This window comes from Tursiops truncatus, chromosome 1 (assembly GCF_011762595.2).
Source record: "Tursiops truncatus isolate mTurTru1 chromosome 1, mTurTru1.mat.Y, whole genome shotgun sequence".
Lineage (NCBI taxonomy): Eukaryota > Metazoa > Chordata > Mammalia > Artiodactyla > Delphinidae > Tursiops > Tursiops truncatus.
The window spans coordinates 175,365,711-175,379,479 of NC_047034.1; the positions used below are offsets into that span (position 1 = coordinate 175,365,711).

At 57.3% G+C, this 13,769-nt stretch overlaps 2 protein-coding genes across 9 annotated transcripts in view; both read left to right on the plus strand.

Moving 5' to 3' along the window:
- Nucleotides 1-2,006: 2,006 nt before the first annotated feature.
- SRM (spermidine synthase) lies at nt 2,007-5,985 on the plus strand. 2 transcript variants are annotated; one of them, XM_004328067.4, is made up of 8 exons: nt 2,007-2,266; nt 2,844-2,964; nt 3,431-3,523; nt 4,287-4,440; nt 5,063-5,146; nt 5,245-5,390; nt 5,473-5,595; nt 5,697-5,985. In XM_004328067.4, exons 1-8 carry the CDS (start codon nt 2,100-2,102, stop codon nt 5,715-5,717), a joined length of 909 nt encoding a protein of 302 aa, XP_004328115.2. In that variant the 5' UTR covers nt 2,007-2,099; the 3' UTR covers nt 5,718-5,985. The 2 variants fall into 2 exon arrangements, with proteins under 2 accessions (XP_004328115.2, XP_019786442.1); XM_019930883.3 differs by lacking the exon at nt 3,431-3,523 and having other exon boundaries at nt 2,008-2,266.
- Nucleotides 5,986-6,117: 132 nt separating this feature from the next.
- Nucleotides 6,118-13,769, plus strand: part of MASP2 (MBL associated serine protease 2) — a 29,624-nt gene continuing 21,972 nt past the window's right edge. For 4 of the 7 annotated variants that reach the window (XR_012328060.1, XM_073796103.1, XM_073796123.1 and 1 more), the window contains exons 1-4: nt 6,118-11,419; nt 11,503-11,734; nt 11,856-12,033; nt 12,763-12,894. Coding sequence is in view for 6 of the 7 variants with exons in the window: in XM_073796103.1 (XP_073652204.1) it covers nt 11,298-11,419; nt 11,503-11,734; nt 11,856-12,033; nt 12,763-12,894 (664 nt within the window). In the remaining variant the exon portion in view is untranslated. Of the gene's footprint in view, nt 11,420-11,502; nt 12,034-12,762; nt 12,895-13,769 lie in introns of all 7 variants that reach the window. The other 3 variants (XM_073796109.1, XM_073796118.1, XM_073796099.1) reach the window with 1 other exon arrangement.

The window sequence follows — 13,769 nt, forward strand, 5'->3', positions numbered from 1 at the left end:
TTGACCCACTGGAGAGTAAGGCTTTACAACTGAATTGTAAATGCATACTGGTCTGAATTTGGAGAAACGTTTCATATGATACCTTGGTTTTTTCCATCCTGATTTTCCCTATCAGTTGTAGATTTAACTGGGCTGTATAACAATGGCTACTAATGGCAAAACCACAGTTCTTCCTCCTTGTGATCTGAAGTTGGGTGACATTTCTGGGCTCTATGTCCTGTACATGTGGGGAATTTTTTGCTTGAAATGTATTCAGGGCCGTTTTCTTTGAACTTGGAGGGTCTGAGCTACTGCTATACATACCAGCCTAGAGGTCCTGTTTGCTGTTGGCGCTTGAAGCCGAGACCACAGCTTTACCTCCTCTACAGGAGGGGCCGAGGGTGTCGTTTATTGTCCTCGCTTCAGGATGCACATGCTGGAGCAGCTCTGTTCAACTTGGGGGAGGGATGGGATAGACTTGATCTTCCACTGCCCCACCCCCGCCCCACACAGTGCCCCAGGAATGCCAGGGCCCCCATCTGGGCTCAGCTGTGCAGTGCCTGGAAGAAAGCCAAGGCAGCTGACTCCACTGGGTGCCTGGACCCACATCCTGGCCTCCCACGTCCACTCAGCCTGTTACTCAGTGCTGCCAGCTACAGGCACCGTCCCTAGTCTCATGGAGCTTACAGTCTGGCTCAGGGTACACCGAAGTGAGCAGGCTGTCACAGCTCAGAGGCATAGACGTCTTGATGTGCAGGCTGTGATGTCAACACCATGAGCCAAGTACACGGCTGAACCCAATCAAGCCTGTAGCAGCTGATGGATTGGCTGATGATCTCATCTGCTGCGTGATCCTGACCCTGGGTCGGGTAACAGTTCCGTGGGAGCCAGCTCCTAGCAATTCTTTTACTGCCTTGGCTCACTTCCCCTTTAAAAGGAGTTTAACCCAACCAAGGCTCATTGCTGTAAGGCTTGAGGCTTGCACTAACTGATAAACACCAGTGTGTTTTTCACCTGCGGTTAAGGACACAGGCTTCCCAACTCCAAGCAGAGGTTGCAAAACATGACTCAAAAAACATCCCTGTCATAATGTCACCAGTAGCTTACACCAATTTCATCTCCCTTCCCCGGCATTAGAAGAACGACGCGTGTAGAGCAATTAGCATTTAATATTTGGTAATTAGCATGCTTAATGTGATTCAGAGAAGTTCCTTGACATTTTCATAAAAACAGAAAGCACATTCCCCACCCACCCACCCTTCAAGGAGCGAGGCCTAGTTTGGCAAAAAAAAAAAACCCAAAACAAAAAACTGTGGGCCAGTCTTTTCTGGTGCTGAATATGCATATGTTGGCCTCTTTCGGGACACTGCTGGTAAATTTAGAAACTCGTTAAGAACTCTTTCTCATTCAGCAGCCATACGCTCATGGCTCACGGAATCTAAGGGGAAATGGCTAAATCGAGCTTAAGTCGTGGGGCTGTGATGGTCCTTCTCAAGTAAATAAAACCCTCGTTGTGCCCCCGACAAACCACACACACTGTTGAAGTCCAACAGGGAGTCAAATTCAGGGACGCGGTGAGAGATACATTCTACTCCGTCGCTCCAGCGCCAACAACGTAACTCTTCGCCGGACAATGTAGCCGCCCACTCCGGAGTCTCCAGCCCGAGGGTTCAAGCCGGCGGTCCGCACGTCCCGGCGCTCGGACACTCCGCGCCGAGCCCGAGATGTCAGCTCAGGTTTCCCATCCGGAGTCGGGTACCCCTCGCTCCCTCTCCGCGCCCGTCGGTGCCTCCCCAACCCCGGCCCCACGTGGCCCCGGGAAGCAGGCCGCACTACCCTGCTGCCGCCGACTGACAGCCGGCCGCAGCCACCGGGCGCCGCGCTCCAGCGAGGCAGCCAATGAGCGCGCTCGGAGTGCCGGCGGGGCGGGACCGCCGGGCCGCCGAGCGCTCGCGCCGCCACTGGAGGGCTTGGGGCCCGCCCCTGGCAACAGGCCCCGCCCCGCCGGCAGGGTTAGGTTGCGGCGCGGGCGGCGGGGAGGAGTTGGTCCCGTTGTGCTGCGGCTCCGCGCGGCCTGCAGTCCCGGGCCCGCGCCCCGCGCCGCCCGCCCGCCCGCCGCCATGGAGCCCGGCCTTGACGGCCCCGCTGCCTCCGGCCCCGCTGCCATCCGTGAGGGCTGGTTCCGCGAGACGTGCAGCCTGTGGCCCGGCCAGGCCCTGTCTCTGCAGGTGGAGCAGCTGCTACACCATCGACGCTCGCAGTACCAGGATATCCTCGTCTTTCGCAGGTACCCCCGCCCGCCCGGCCCCGCTCCCCGGAGCCCCGGCGACGGCTCTCAGCCCAGACCGCCGGCTGCCAGCTGCCCAACCCCACGCAGCCCGCCGGGACTCCTGCCCCGGTCTCGGCCCAGCCCGCCTCTCTTCCTGCCGGACCCCTATCTTGCGCCCTTTACCTCCGGATGCCCCCGGCCGTCTCTGCCCGCTCCTGTCCCTGCAGAACTGTCAGAAGTTCTCGTAACTAGGCCCGTCTCTTCCCTCAGTCCCCTCCCCACCCTGCATCCCGTCTCGCTGGGCTGGGGGGCCGGCGTTGCGGGCGGTCCTCTTCGGCGGGGAGGGAGCCGGAGTCTGCGCCGACCCGACGCGCCGAGCTCCACGTGTCAGTCCCGGACACGTCAGAGCCGGGACCCCGAGTCCAGCCTCCACCTAGCGGGCCTGCCCGCCGATCCTCGCCACGTGTCACCCCTTAGGACTCACCCCTGGAGCCCCTCTGCAGGTTGGGGGAGATTCTTCTCACCCAGGGCGAGTCGGGGCACGTTGCCCCTTTCCTGGGGAACCCAGATTCCTGACTGTCACTCCCACCCGCAGTAAGAGCTACGGTAACGTGCTGGTGTTGGACGGTGTTATCCAGTGCACAGAGAGGGACGAGTTCTCCTACCAGGAGATGATCGCCAACCTGCCTCTCTACAGCCACCCCAACCCACGCAAGGTACTCCCATCCCACCCACATCCAGCCCTGAGGCCAGTGATAGGTCCCACAGAACAGTGCTGGGGGCCCCAGCTGCGCTCAGTGCTCAGCTCAGGTGCTTCCCAAACAGCTGTCAGAGAAAGTGCTAGCAAGGACGAGGGGGCTCATGGGGAGAGCCACCCATTTTACAAGGACTGGAGGCTGACAGCCTGCTGAGGCCTGGAGCTTGAGAAGGAGCCGTGCTGGAGGGAGTTTCCAGGAATGGGGGACACATCGTGCCAGGTTCCTAGGGCAGGAGAGCTTTTCTAGGAGTAGAAAGTCAAGTAATGAGGCTTGTGGAACAGAGGAGCGGAGAAATTGTTCCAGGTGGTTCTGTCTGCTCAGTGCAGTTTGGGGGGCAGGGAGGCCAGCCACTGAGTCCTGCTGGAGCCTGTTTGGTGGGGCTGGTGCCCAGGGCCCCGCTCCTGGCTGACTCTTCCCCTGGCAGGTGCTGATCATCGGGGGCGGGGATGGGGGTGTCCTGCGGGAGGTGGTCAAGCATTCCTCCGTGGAGTCGGTGGTCCAGTGCGAGATTGACGAGGTGAGTGCGCAGAGCCGGGCGGGGTTTGGATTCAAGTCCCAGTGCTCCCTGAATTGGCTGTTTACCCTTGGGCAAGTGGCTTAACCTTTCTCGGCCTTGTTTCTTGGTCTCAAGAACACATTGGAGGATTCAGTAGGAAAAGCAGATAGTAAAGCACCTGGCACAGAGTAGGTGTGCCACTGATGCTAGTTCTTAGTAAGCCTAAGAGCTGATGCGTCATAGAAGTCCCAGGGGACTCCAACCACTAGCGCATCTGCCCTTTACAGCAGTGTGCTTCAGTGAGCATCTAGGTTCCGGGTTCAGTCCCTGCCTCCTTGGAGCTGATATTCTAGTTAGGAGGCGGTATCAAAGGGTTATCTGATAAAGGAATGTGAGGTGGGTCCCTAGGGTGTGGGTTGATGCTGAGGTCTGAATGAGAAGCAGCTGGCCACGTGGAGACAGGGAAAGGCTCTCCCGGTGGAGGCTGGAATTCTAACCCTCTGAAATAGCAAGATAGCCACTCAGCTGCAGTGGCTGTGTCTGGGGAGAGGGAGTAGGGGTGGTGGAGGTGTGGGCCGAGCTGCAAGCGGGAGCTAGCCCTCCGAGAAGTTATGGGGAGGTACCAGACTGCTCTCTGTTTTACAGATGTGGAAACTGGGGTTCCACAAAGGGAGTGGCTCGTCCAAGGTGACCGGGCTCTGAGAGGGGGTCCCACTCAACTCTGTCTGCCTCCAGGGCCCCCAACCCCCGTGGCCCAACCTGTTCCCTCCTGTCTCCTCCCCAGGATGTCATTCAAGTCTCTAAGAAGTTCCTGCCGGGCATGGCCATTGGCTACTCTAGCTCAAAGCTGACCCTACACGTGGGTGACGGTTTTGAGTTCATGAAACAGAACCAGGACGCCTTCGACGTCATCATCACTGACTCCTCAGACCCCATGGGTAAGCAATGGATGGCCTGGGGCCTCTGGCAGGCACCAGAGGGAAGGCCAGCCTCCCGCTCTGTGTCCCAAGTCTGAGTTGCGGAGTAGAGGACACAGGGGGCCCCAGAATTAGTGCAGCTCTTTTCCCTTCTGAGTCGTCACCTCCCCACTCAAACATGGCTCAGCAGAATAGGGGGACTGGGCGACTGCACAAAGTTCACAAGTTGGTTGAGGACCTGGAAGAGAGTGGGGCTTTGGGCTTGGGCCACTGAGGCCCCAGTTTCCTCTTCAGCCTCCTCTCTGCTCGACAGGCCAGCATCAGGGTGTGCGGGTATCTAGCCTTAAACCAAGGCTCAGGGTGGAGATTCCCCTGATGCGATGCCTATGAGCATCCCCCCAGGAATGGGATTAAAATGTGGAGCCCCCTCATGCTGGGGTACTGGATCCCTGCCCCTCTCAAAAGCACCCTCTTCGTAGTTGGTTTCTGAACTCCACAGACCTGGCTTCAGTTCTCAGCTCTGCCCCTGGGCAGCTGTGAGGGTCTGTGTGGTCAGGTGACAGCGGCCCTTGCCGCCTCCAGAGCCAGGCTCAGGCAGTCTCAGCCGGAGCGTTCCTTGTCCCTTATCCCCTGCTCCCCTCAGGCCCTGCTGAGAGTCTGTTCAAGGAGTCCTACTACCAGCTCATGAAGACCGCCCTCAAAGAGGACGGCATCCTCTGCTGCCAGGGTGAGCGGGCCACCCCGTGGGAAGGGGCTGGCTGGGGTGGGAGCGTGGCGGGGGGGGCACCGCCTGCCCGGTGCTGATGCCGCCTGACCGGCCCCCAGGCGAGTGCCAGTGGCTGCACCTGGACCTCATCAAGGAGATGCGGCACTTCTGCAAGTCGCTCTTCCCCGTGGTGGACTACGCCTACTGCACCATCCCCACCTACCCCAGTGGCCAGATCGGCTTCATGCTGTGCAGCAAAAACCCAGTGAGCTGTGGGCTGTCCTGGGGGCGGGAGCGGGGCAGGTGGGCACGGAAAGCGCTCCCCTGAGACCCCCCCTTGTCCCCAGAGCACCAACTTCCGGGAGCCCGTGCAACAGCTGACGCAGAAGCAGGTGGAAGAGATGCAGCTGAAATACTACAACTCCGACGTGCACCAGGCAGCCTTCGTCCTGCCCGAGTTTGCCCGGAAGGTGAGCTACCTGCGGGGCAGGGAGACCCAGGGCTCCCTGAAGGGCCCCTTTGACCCCCTCACAGTCCAGCACCCTCCTGACTAGGCCTCGTGTCCCACCAGGCTCTGAATGATGTGCACTGAGCCCACGTGCCGCTGCCCACGCTGCCCAGGACCTTGGCCAGGGAGCCTCCGGGGCGCCTGGGCCGCACCAGCCCTGGACAAGACCCCCGCTGGCTCGCCCACCAACCGAGTGTTACAGGCCCCAGAACGCTGCCCGGCCGGCCCTGCTGGGCGGACTGTCTGTCTTCCTGTGTGTGGAGTTCAGCCTCCAAGCCTATACCAGCTGTGTACAGCAACCGCCCACCTTCTGTCGCCCCTCACTCACCAAACACGTGTATTTATAACAAAATGCTGAATTGTGTGTCCCTGGACTTCAAACTGGCCCAGGCAGGGGCTGCATCAGCCATTAATGGGTTCCCCCGTGTGCCAGGCCCTGAGCTGGCCCCGCTGTCTGGCCTTCGATTGTCTGCCGTGGGAGTAGGCAGGCCTGCCTCCTTGTGTAACCGTGGACCGGCCCCTTGAGCCCCGTGGTGCCCAGGGATGCGGCAGTCATCTAACTGGACCCAAGTCTGTCCCGAGAAGCTTTAGGCATTCCTTCACCAAGCCCTGCACAAGGCTGGTGGTGATAGGCCCATGGGGCCCGGGCTGGGGGTTGTCAAAGTCAAGGGCTTTGCTTTGTCTTGGGGCTGCCCGGCAGGGTCCTCAGAAGACTCTGGGCCAGGTCCCATCCTGGGGTGGGTGCGGACGTGACCCCAGAGGCAGCTTTGAGGAGCATGACTGGGGTCCGGTTCCCTGGGCCTGCAAGTCAGGGGCCTTGACTCGGCTCAGGTTACAGACCTGGGTTCAGATCCTGCCTGCCCCCCTCGCGAGCCTGCCCTCTGGTAAGTTCCTAGAAGCTTCCCCCAAGTGTTGAGAGGTTGAGAAAGCAGGTGTGGGCGGCTACACAAGGACTCTGTGGGCATGTGACTGTCCCCTCTCCAAGGTGCTGAACCGGCAGGCGCCTCGGTCCTGCTGACTGCGGGGACTGAGGGTCTGGTGGTGGGACAGGAGCCACCACAACAGGATGCAGGCTGGGGGAGGGGGCCTCCAGCCCCCTCCTAACTCGGGGGATTGGCCCCTGCTCCTTGCAAAAGCCGGCATCACCTCCCCCGCCCCACACCTGCCCTCGGCAGGGACGTGGTCAGGGAATGTGTTAACCTGGGAGACTGGGGCTGGCAGGTTGGGGGCCAGCGTGGGTGTGGGAACCCTGGCGGTGGTTCAAGGATACTCCCAACCCCGCTCCTACCCTGGGCACCCACCTTGGAGGCCCCACTCGGCAGGAGCTAAGACTGCAGTCATAATAGGGGTGGGAACAGGGGTCCAGCTGTGCCACCAACTCCTCGAGTGGCCTCAGGCCAGTCACCCACCCCCTCTGGGCTTCCCGTGCTCCACCCTCACGAAGCCCCTGGTCTGTGAGCATGTTTTGGGGTTCATCCCTGGTCAGCAAGTCTGATCCCAAGCTAACCTCCCCATTCCAACCCCCCGGTCTTCCCCCTCCCGCGGAGGCCCGGCGGAGTCAGGACTCGGCTGGGCTGCAAGAAAGTACCAGGCAAGGGAGGACTGGTGATGGCCAGCTATGGAGCGCTGTCCTGTCACCAGCTTGACAAGGAAGGCAGGAAGGAAGATACTGTTAAATCCACACAAGATGAGGTGACATGCCCGAGGCCTTACCAGGCAGCTGGTCTCCCAGGAGCCACTCCGCTCCGTGGGCCTCTGCAGCTCAGCCGGAGCACCCTGGGGCTCCCAGCAGGGGCAGCTGCCTGGACCTCCACTCTCAGTGGCCCTCCTCCCCGTGGCTCATCTTACTGACCAGGCTCCAGGAAGGTCCATCGTGAGGATGACCCAGGGAATGAAGGTGGGCAGGGAAGGGGGGCGGTCCCAGCGCTGGGGTCACTGGACCTGGGTCACACTAACTCTGTGACTTGAGCTACGTACAACTCCTGACTCCGTCACCCTGTCTGTAAAATGAGAGCAGTGGTCCTCAGCTGTTACAGGGCTTCATTAAGGAGCACGTGTCACGTCGTTCTCACTGAGCTGGTGGAAATCAGGATTTCTTCTCAGGGCAGAGGAAGAAGAGAGGGCCCAGGTTGCAGAAGTAGCTGCAAGAATGCCTGACCTGGACTAGAAGGTGTCTGCAGTGTCAGTCCCTCCACTTCCCCAACTTTTAGTGGCATCTGCGTGCATGTGCCCACCTGGAAAGGGTGGGCGTTGAGGACTGAACCCCACAGCTGGGTGGATGTGATTTGAACACAGACTGATCCACAGAAGCAGAAGCAGAAGCAAAAGCAGGCGTTCGGTGGGGGTGTGACCTGAGTCCTCCAAAGTTCCAGAAATCTGGAAGAGGGCCGTGAACAGGCCCAGTCTGTGGCACGGAGAGTAAAATCAGTCCTATCTAGAGTTCTGAAATTCAGCTATTAAAATCAGCCCTGCCCACAGGTATAGAGAACAAACGTATGTACACCAAGGGGGGAAAGTGGCTGGGAGGGGGGGGATGAGTTGGGAGATTGGGATTGACATATATACACTAATAGGTATGAAATGGATAACTAATAAGAACCTGCTGTATAAAAAAATAAAGTTAAAAAAAAAATTAGCCCTGCTTCCCCCCCCCGCCCGCCCCCGGTTTAAGGGTACAAGTAGTTCCCATGCGGATTGTTAGGAGAGAAAGAGCAGCCCTGCTGTACCTGCTCTTCTCCCTGGAGGCAGCCACGTTTACCTCTTTCAGCTGAGCATTTTGCTCATGCCTCTGAACAATATGCTTGTATTACTGCTTCTCGATTTGTCAGTTTCAGTCATAATTGTTGCTTTTCCACTGGGGAACGTGAGGATTTAGCTCTTTGCTTCCCTGCCCCACCACACTCTCAAGCATTCAACGATAACCTCGGTTGGCCCCGCAATCAGTGTTTGCACCGTTACAAGTTAGGCAAATGCCGTTCTCAGCTGAGACTCGGAGAAAACGGTAACTTTTTATCTCTGGCACAGCTTGGTTTTCCTGGAGGGTTTTTGCATTCGCTTCATTTTCAATAAATGTATCACTAATTTAGCCCCAAACTTTTACCAAATCGCTAAAGCTCTTAAGACGTTTGGATTCAAAACACTTCCTGAGGTTCTGGTCAATGTGCTAATCAGTTGTTGTTTTTTTTTCCTTATTGTGAGATTCTAAGTATTTTACGTAGCCTCGTTATAATTATAATTCATGATTATATTTATTGGAATGTTCAGTAATAAGAAACTAATATACATACCGTGCATTTCTTTATTATGAGTTGTACCATAATGTATATAACACTTTCATTCAGGAAAAATAATTACCGGAAAAAAATTTTTTTGGAGGATCTTTGGACTGTACCGGTGTCCTATCATTTTCATCTTCCTGAAGAATCTGTTCCAAGCCTCCTGACTACCCCAAGTGGGATACCCTGTCGGGACTCTTGTCTCTTGGACCCCATATCTTCCTGTTTCTTGGTTTACTCCCTCGTTTTGGTGAAGCATATCCTAGAGGAGCCTTCTGAGAAAGGGGACAAGGGATGAAAGTTTTCAATAACCTGACATGCATGAATCTCTTGTTTCCATCTTCATGCTTAATTGATGGGTACAGAATTTGGTTGAGTATAGAAATATGTTGGAAATTATCTTCCTTCAACATTTTGAGATTTGCTGTTTTCCAGTGTTATCATCTATTCCTGTGTTTAAAATTAGCCCAAAATGTAGCAGATTGAAACAATAACAATAAACATGTCTTTTCTGTGGGTCAGGAATTTGGGAGTGACTTAGCTGGTTGGTTCGGTTTACAGTCATTCATGAAGTTGCAGTAAAGCTGTCGCTAGAGCTGGAGGGTCAGCTTCCAAGATGACTCAGTCACATGACTAGCAGATTATGCTGACAGATGTTAGGAGGGCTCAGTTCCTCCCCATGTGGACCTCTCCACAGGGACACTGAGTGTCCTCACACATGGTGGCTGGCTTCCCCCAGAGCGAGTGATCAGAGAGAGAGCCAGGTGGACGCTGCGATGTCTTGTATGCCTAGCCACACATCACACACTGTCATTCCAGTCATGCCCTATCCATAAGCCCTACTCAGTGTGGGAGGGGACTACACCTGAGGGCGTGAATACCCCAATATGGGACTCACCGGATGCTGGCTTCTAGTTTCCAGTGTTATTTCGATAGCTCCAAAATCATTCTTTTCATGATCCTTTGTAAGTGATCTGCTCTGTTTTCGCTCTCCTCCCCTCTCTCTCTGTCTCTCAAAGTTTGTAGAACATAATTTTTCTCTCTGATGTTTTGCAAATATCAGGTGTAAAGTTCTATTTTCATCTGTCGTTCTGGGCACTTGGAGGACATTTTCAATTGGTAAACTCGCCTTCTTTTCAGTTCTGGGAAATTTCCTTGCATTATTTTGTTTATAATTTCCTCTCCTCTGTTTTCTTTGTTGTCTTTTTCTAGAATTCCTGTTATTTAGTCTTTGACATACTGTATAGGACTTTACTGCTTTTTCATTTCTTTTTGACTCTATTTTTCTGGAAGATTTCCTCAATCTTATCTTCCAAACATCTTGTTGAGTTTTTTGTTTCTGCCATATTTTTATTTCCCCAAGCTGTTTTTTGTTCTCTGAATGCTCTTGTTAAATAGCATACGGTTCTTGCTTCTTGTTCTGGCCTCTCTTTTTGCTTTGAAGATATTAATTATTGCTTCATTTTAGTTTTGGACATTTTCTTCTCACTGCTTCTTACTGTTTTGTTGTTGGTTGGTTGATTTTTTTGGTCTTTCTCCCTCACGTGTGAGGTTTTCCTCAGTAACCCCTGAATGTTCTGCTCATGTGTCAGACTGGGGACTAAAAAGCTAATTGGAAGCTCTGAGCCCATGATGGGGGCTTGTCAGCTGACTTTCACTGTGGGTGAGGCGGCTGAGCCATTTGCGTGTGGAACCTTAAGTCCGTGTCTTTAGGTCTTTCCTCCTGAACTCCTCAACACTTCCCAGGAAAAAGAGAGAAGCCTGGTGGCTGCCAGGTTCTAGGCGTTGAGTCAGAGGAAGGCTGGTCTGTCTGCTTAGTGCCCCTGTTTTCTGTCTGCCCCTCCCATGCTCAGCTGGGCCTGGGACTCTCCATATACTCCCTCCAAGAATAAGTCTCCACGTTTCTGCTGAGGTCGGGGGATGGGAAATAGGGATTGGCAAGATTCTTACATGCGTCCAGAAGGACATGGTGCCGCCAATTCCTGATTCCACCGCCAACTTAGAGTTGCTTCCTGGAGAGCTGTTTCCACCTGTCCATCTGTTTCCCCAGCTTCCTAAATGTTGATGCCGCCTCCTTTCCCACATTCCCCATCGTCGTGGGCTCGTGTTTTTAAGACTTTTCTCTTCTCTCTTATCGTAGTGTTTCAGGAAGCAAAGGTAGGTGTGTGTGTGCCTCCCCCATCTCCGCCTAGAAGCCATCGCTGCCGAGGTCATTGTCACAGAGACCCTGGGTGACCTCGGAAGTCACACACGGCGGGGGAACCACAGAGGTTCAGGGTGAGGGACAGAGCCAGGATTTGTCCCCGGAGCTGGCTGTCATCCAGGTTCAGCCCCCTGGCTCCTGGAGCATCCTGTCCTGCCTGCCCGGAAGTCTGGGCAGGCAGGAGTCATGGGGTCTGTTCCCAGAATGCCAGGGGCAGGGCGGCTGGGGGCAGGGCCGGCGTTGGACAAACAGATCAAAGGTGAGGCGCCCCGGGGCTCCAGACCGGGCCTGGCCGAGTGCACCATGAGGTGGGTGGAAGCCCCCAGGGTCTCCCCAGCGTGGGTGAGGGGTGAGACTGGGCCTCACCGCCCCTCCCCTGCGCTGTCTTCAGGCTGCTGGTCACCCTGGGTCTGCTGTGGGGCTCGGCAGCCACCACGTCCTCGGGCCCGCAGTGGCCCAAGCCCGTGTTCGGGCGCCTGGCATCTCCTGGCTTCCCAGGCACGTATGCCAACAACCATGAGCAGCGCTGGGCCCTGACGGCGCCCCCCGGCTACCGCCTGCGCCTCTACTTCACTCACTTCCAGCTGGAGCCCTCCTACCTCTGCGAGTACGACTTCGTCAAGGTGCCGGCAGGACGGGCTGGGGCACGGGGACCCCCGGGGGCGGGGGCTGGCTTCGGAGCGCGGGCGGGAGGGCCGGCAGGCCCGGGGTCTTGCCTTCCCCCCGTGACCCGCAACCCCACAGCTGAGCGCCGGGACCACGGTGCTGGCCACGCTGTGCGGGTCAGAGAGCACGGACACGGAGCGGGCGCCCGGCAACACCACCTTCTACTCGCCGGGCTCCAGCCTCGACGTCACCTTCCGCTCCGACTACTCCAACGAGAAGCCGTTCGCGGGCTTCGAGGCCTTCTACTCAGCAGAGGGTGAGCTGAGAGAAGGCCGGTTGGTGCGGGGGGACTGTCTTGGGCCAGACCAGCCCTCCCTTCCGCCCGCCTCCCTGAGGCTGGACTCCTGCCAGACCAGCAGGAGGGCGTCCCCACCTGGTCTGACATCATCATCGCAGTGCAAATATCAGCAACAGCCAGGACCTCTGCTCTAGGCTGAGCCCCATTCAGTGCCAGGTGCTGAGCCAGGACGTCCTCGTGGGCCCCGTGATGCAAGGACCAAGTGAGCCCGTTCACAGGTGGGACGGGTGCCACTGGGCTGAGCGCGGCGTCTGCCTCTGGGCTTCGAGTCTGGCACTTGCTTTCAGATTCTGGCTCCTGCAGGGACTTGCTGTTGGCCTCGGGCAAGTGGCTCAACCTCTCTGTGCTCATCCTGAGACTGCTGCAAGAATTTGGTGAAACCCATATAGAGGCCCACCCACTGGGTTCCCGTGCCGGTCGCTCCTTTCACTAGCCTAGTCACCACGAGCAGGACCATTAAACCGTCATTGGTTTAAAAAAGATGGTATTTAGGTCTCCCTCCAAGTGCTGCAGCGAGGTCGCAGTGACCCTGGGCCTCTAGCGCTCAGCTGGGCATGAGACACCTGCAGACAAGAGGAGGCTCCTCTCAGGTCAGGCCATGTTACTGGAGGGGCCCTAAACCCGAGCCTAGGCCTCAGCGATGTCCCCTCTCCTTCCCCGCTGACTGCCTGCCGGCCCCTCCCCCAGACATCGACGAGTGCCAGGTGCCCCCAGGAGAGGCCCCCACCTGCGAGCACCACTGCCACAATCACCTGGGTGGCTTCTACTGCTCCTGCCGTATGGGCTATGTTCTCCACAGGAACAAGCACACTTGCTCAGGTGAGCTGCAGCTGGAGGGGGACCCTGTGCCCAGCCTGCCCCCACCCTGCCCCAAGACACAGCTGGCTTCTCAAGGCCATAGCTGCTCTGCCCAGGCGACTGGAGGGCCCACTGGCCTTGGTCCACTAGACACTTCTCCTGGGTGACGGCTCCTTTTCAGATCTTCTGTCCCCTCTCACCATCCATCCATCTACCCATCCATCCATCTACCCATCCATCCACCCACCCACCCACCCTCCCACCCATCCACCCACCCACCCTCCCACCCATCCATCCATCCACCCACCCACCCATCCACCCATCCATCCACCCACCCATACCCCCAACCATCCACCCACCCATCCCCATCCATCCACCCATCCATCCACCCACCCATACCCCCATCCATCCACCCATCCATCCCCCCACCCATCCATCCATCCATCCCCATCCCCCCACCCATCCCCCCACCCATCCCCCCACCTATCCCCCCACCTATCCCCACCCATCCACCCACCCACCCTCCCACCCATCCACCCACCCCACCATCCACCCACCCACTACCCACCCATCCATCCATCCATCCACCCACCCATCCACCCACCCACCCATCCCCATCCACCCATCCCCCACCCATCCCCCCACCCATCCCCCCACCCATCCCCCCACTCATCCCCCCACCCATCCATCCACCCATCCCCCCACCTAAGCACTCATCCATCCACGTTCTCCAGCTCCTCACCTGCCTCCACCCTGTCCTTGGCTCACTCTCACTCCTCCTCAGCTCATTCACTTGGTGAGCATGTGGTCGGCCCTCACTGTGTACCTGGCCAATCAGGACTCATCCTCCTTGGGGGGCTTCAGGATGAAGGAGTGGGGGCCCTAGGCCTGCCTCA

Bases quoted from the DNA above. Each gene is read 5' to 3' on its own strand.
- SRM (XM_004328067.4), top strand. From the start codon at position 2,100: ATGGAGCCCGGCCTTGACGGCCCCGCTGCCTCCGGCCCCGCTGCCATC. The intron at 5,147-5,244 runs GTGAGCGGGCCA...ACCGGCCCCCAG, and splicing joins CGGCATCCTCTGCTGCCAGG to GCGAGTGCCAGTGGCTGCAC. The intron at 5,391-5,472 runs GTGAGCTGTGGG...CCTTGTCCCCAG, and splicing joins TGCTGTGCAGCAAAAACCCA to AGCACCAACTTCCGGGAGCC.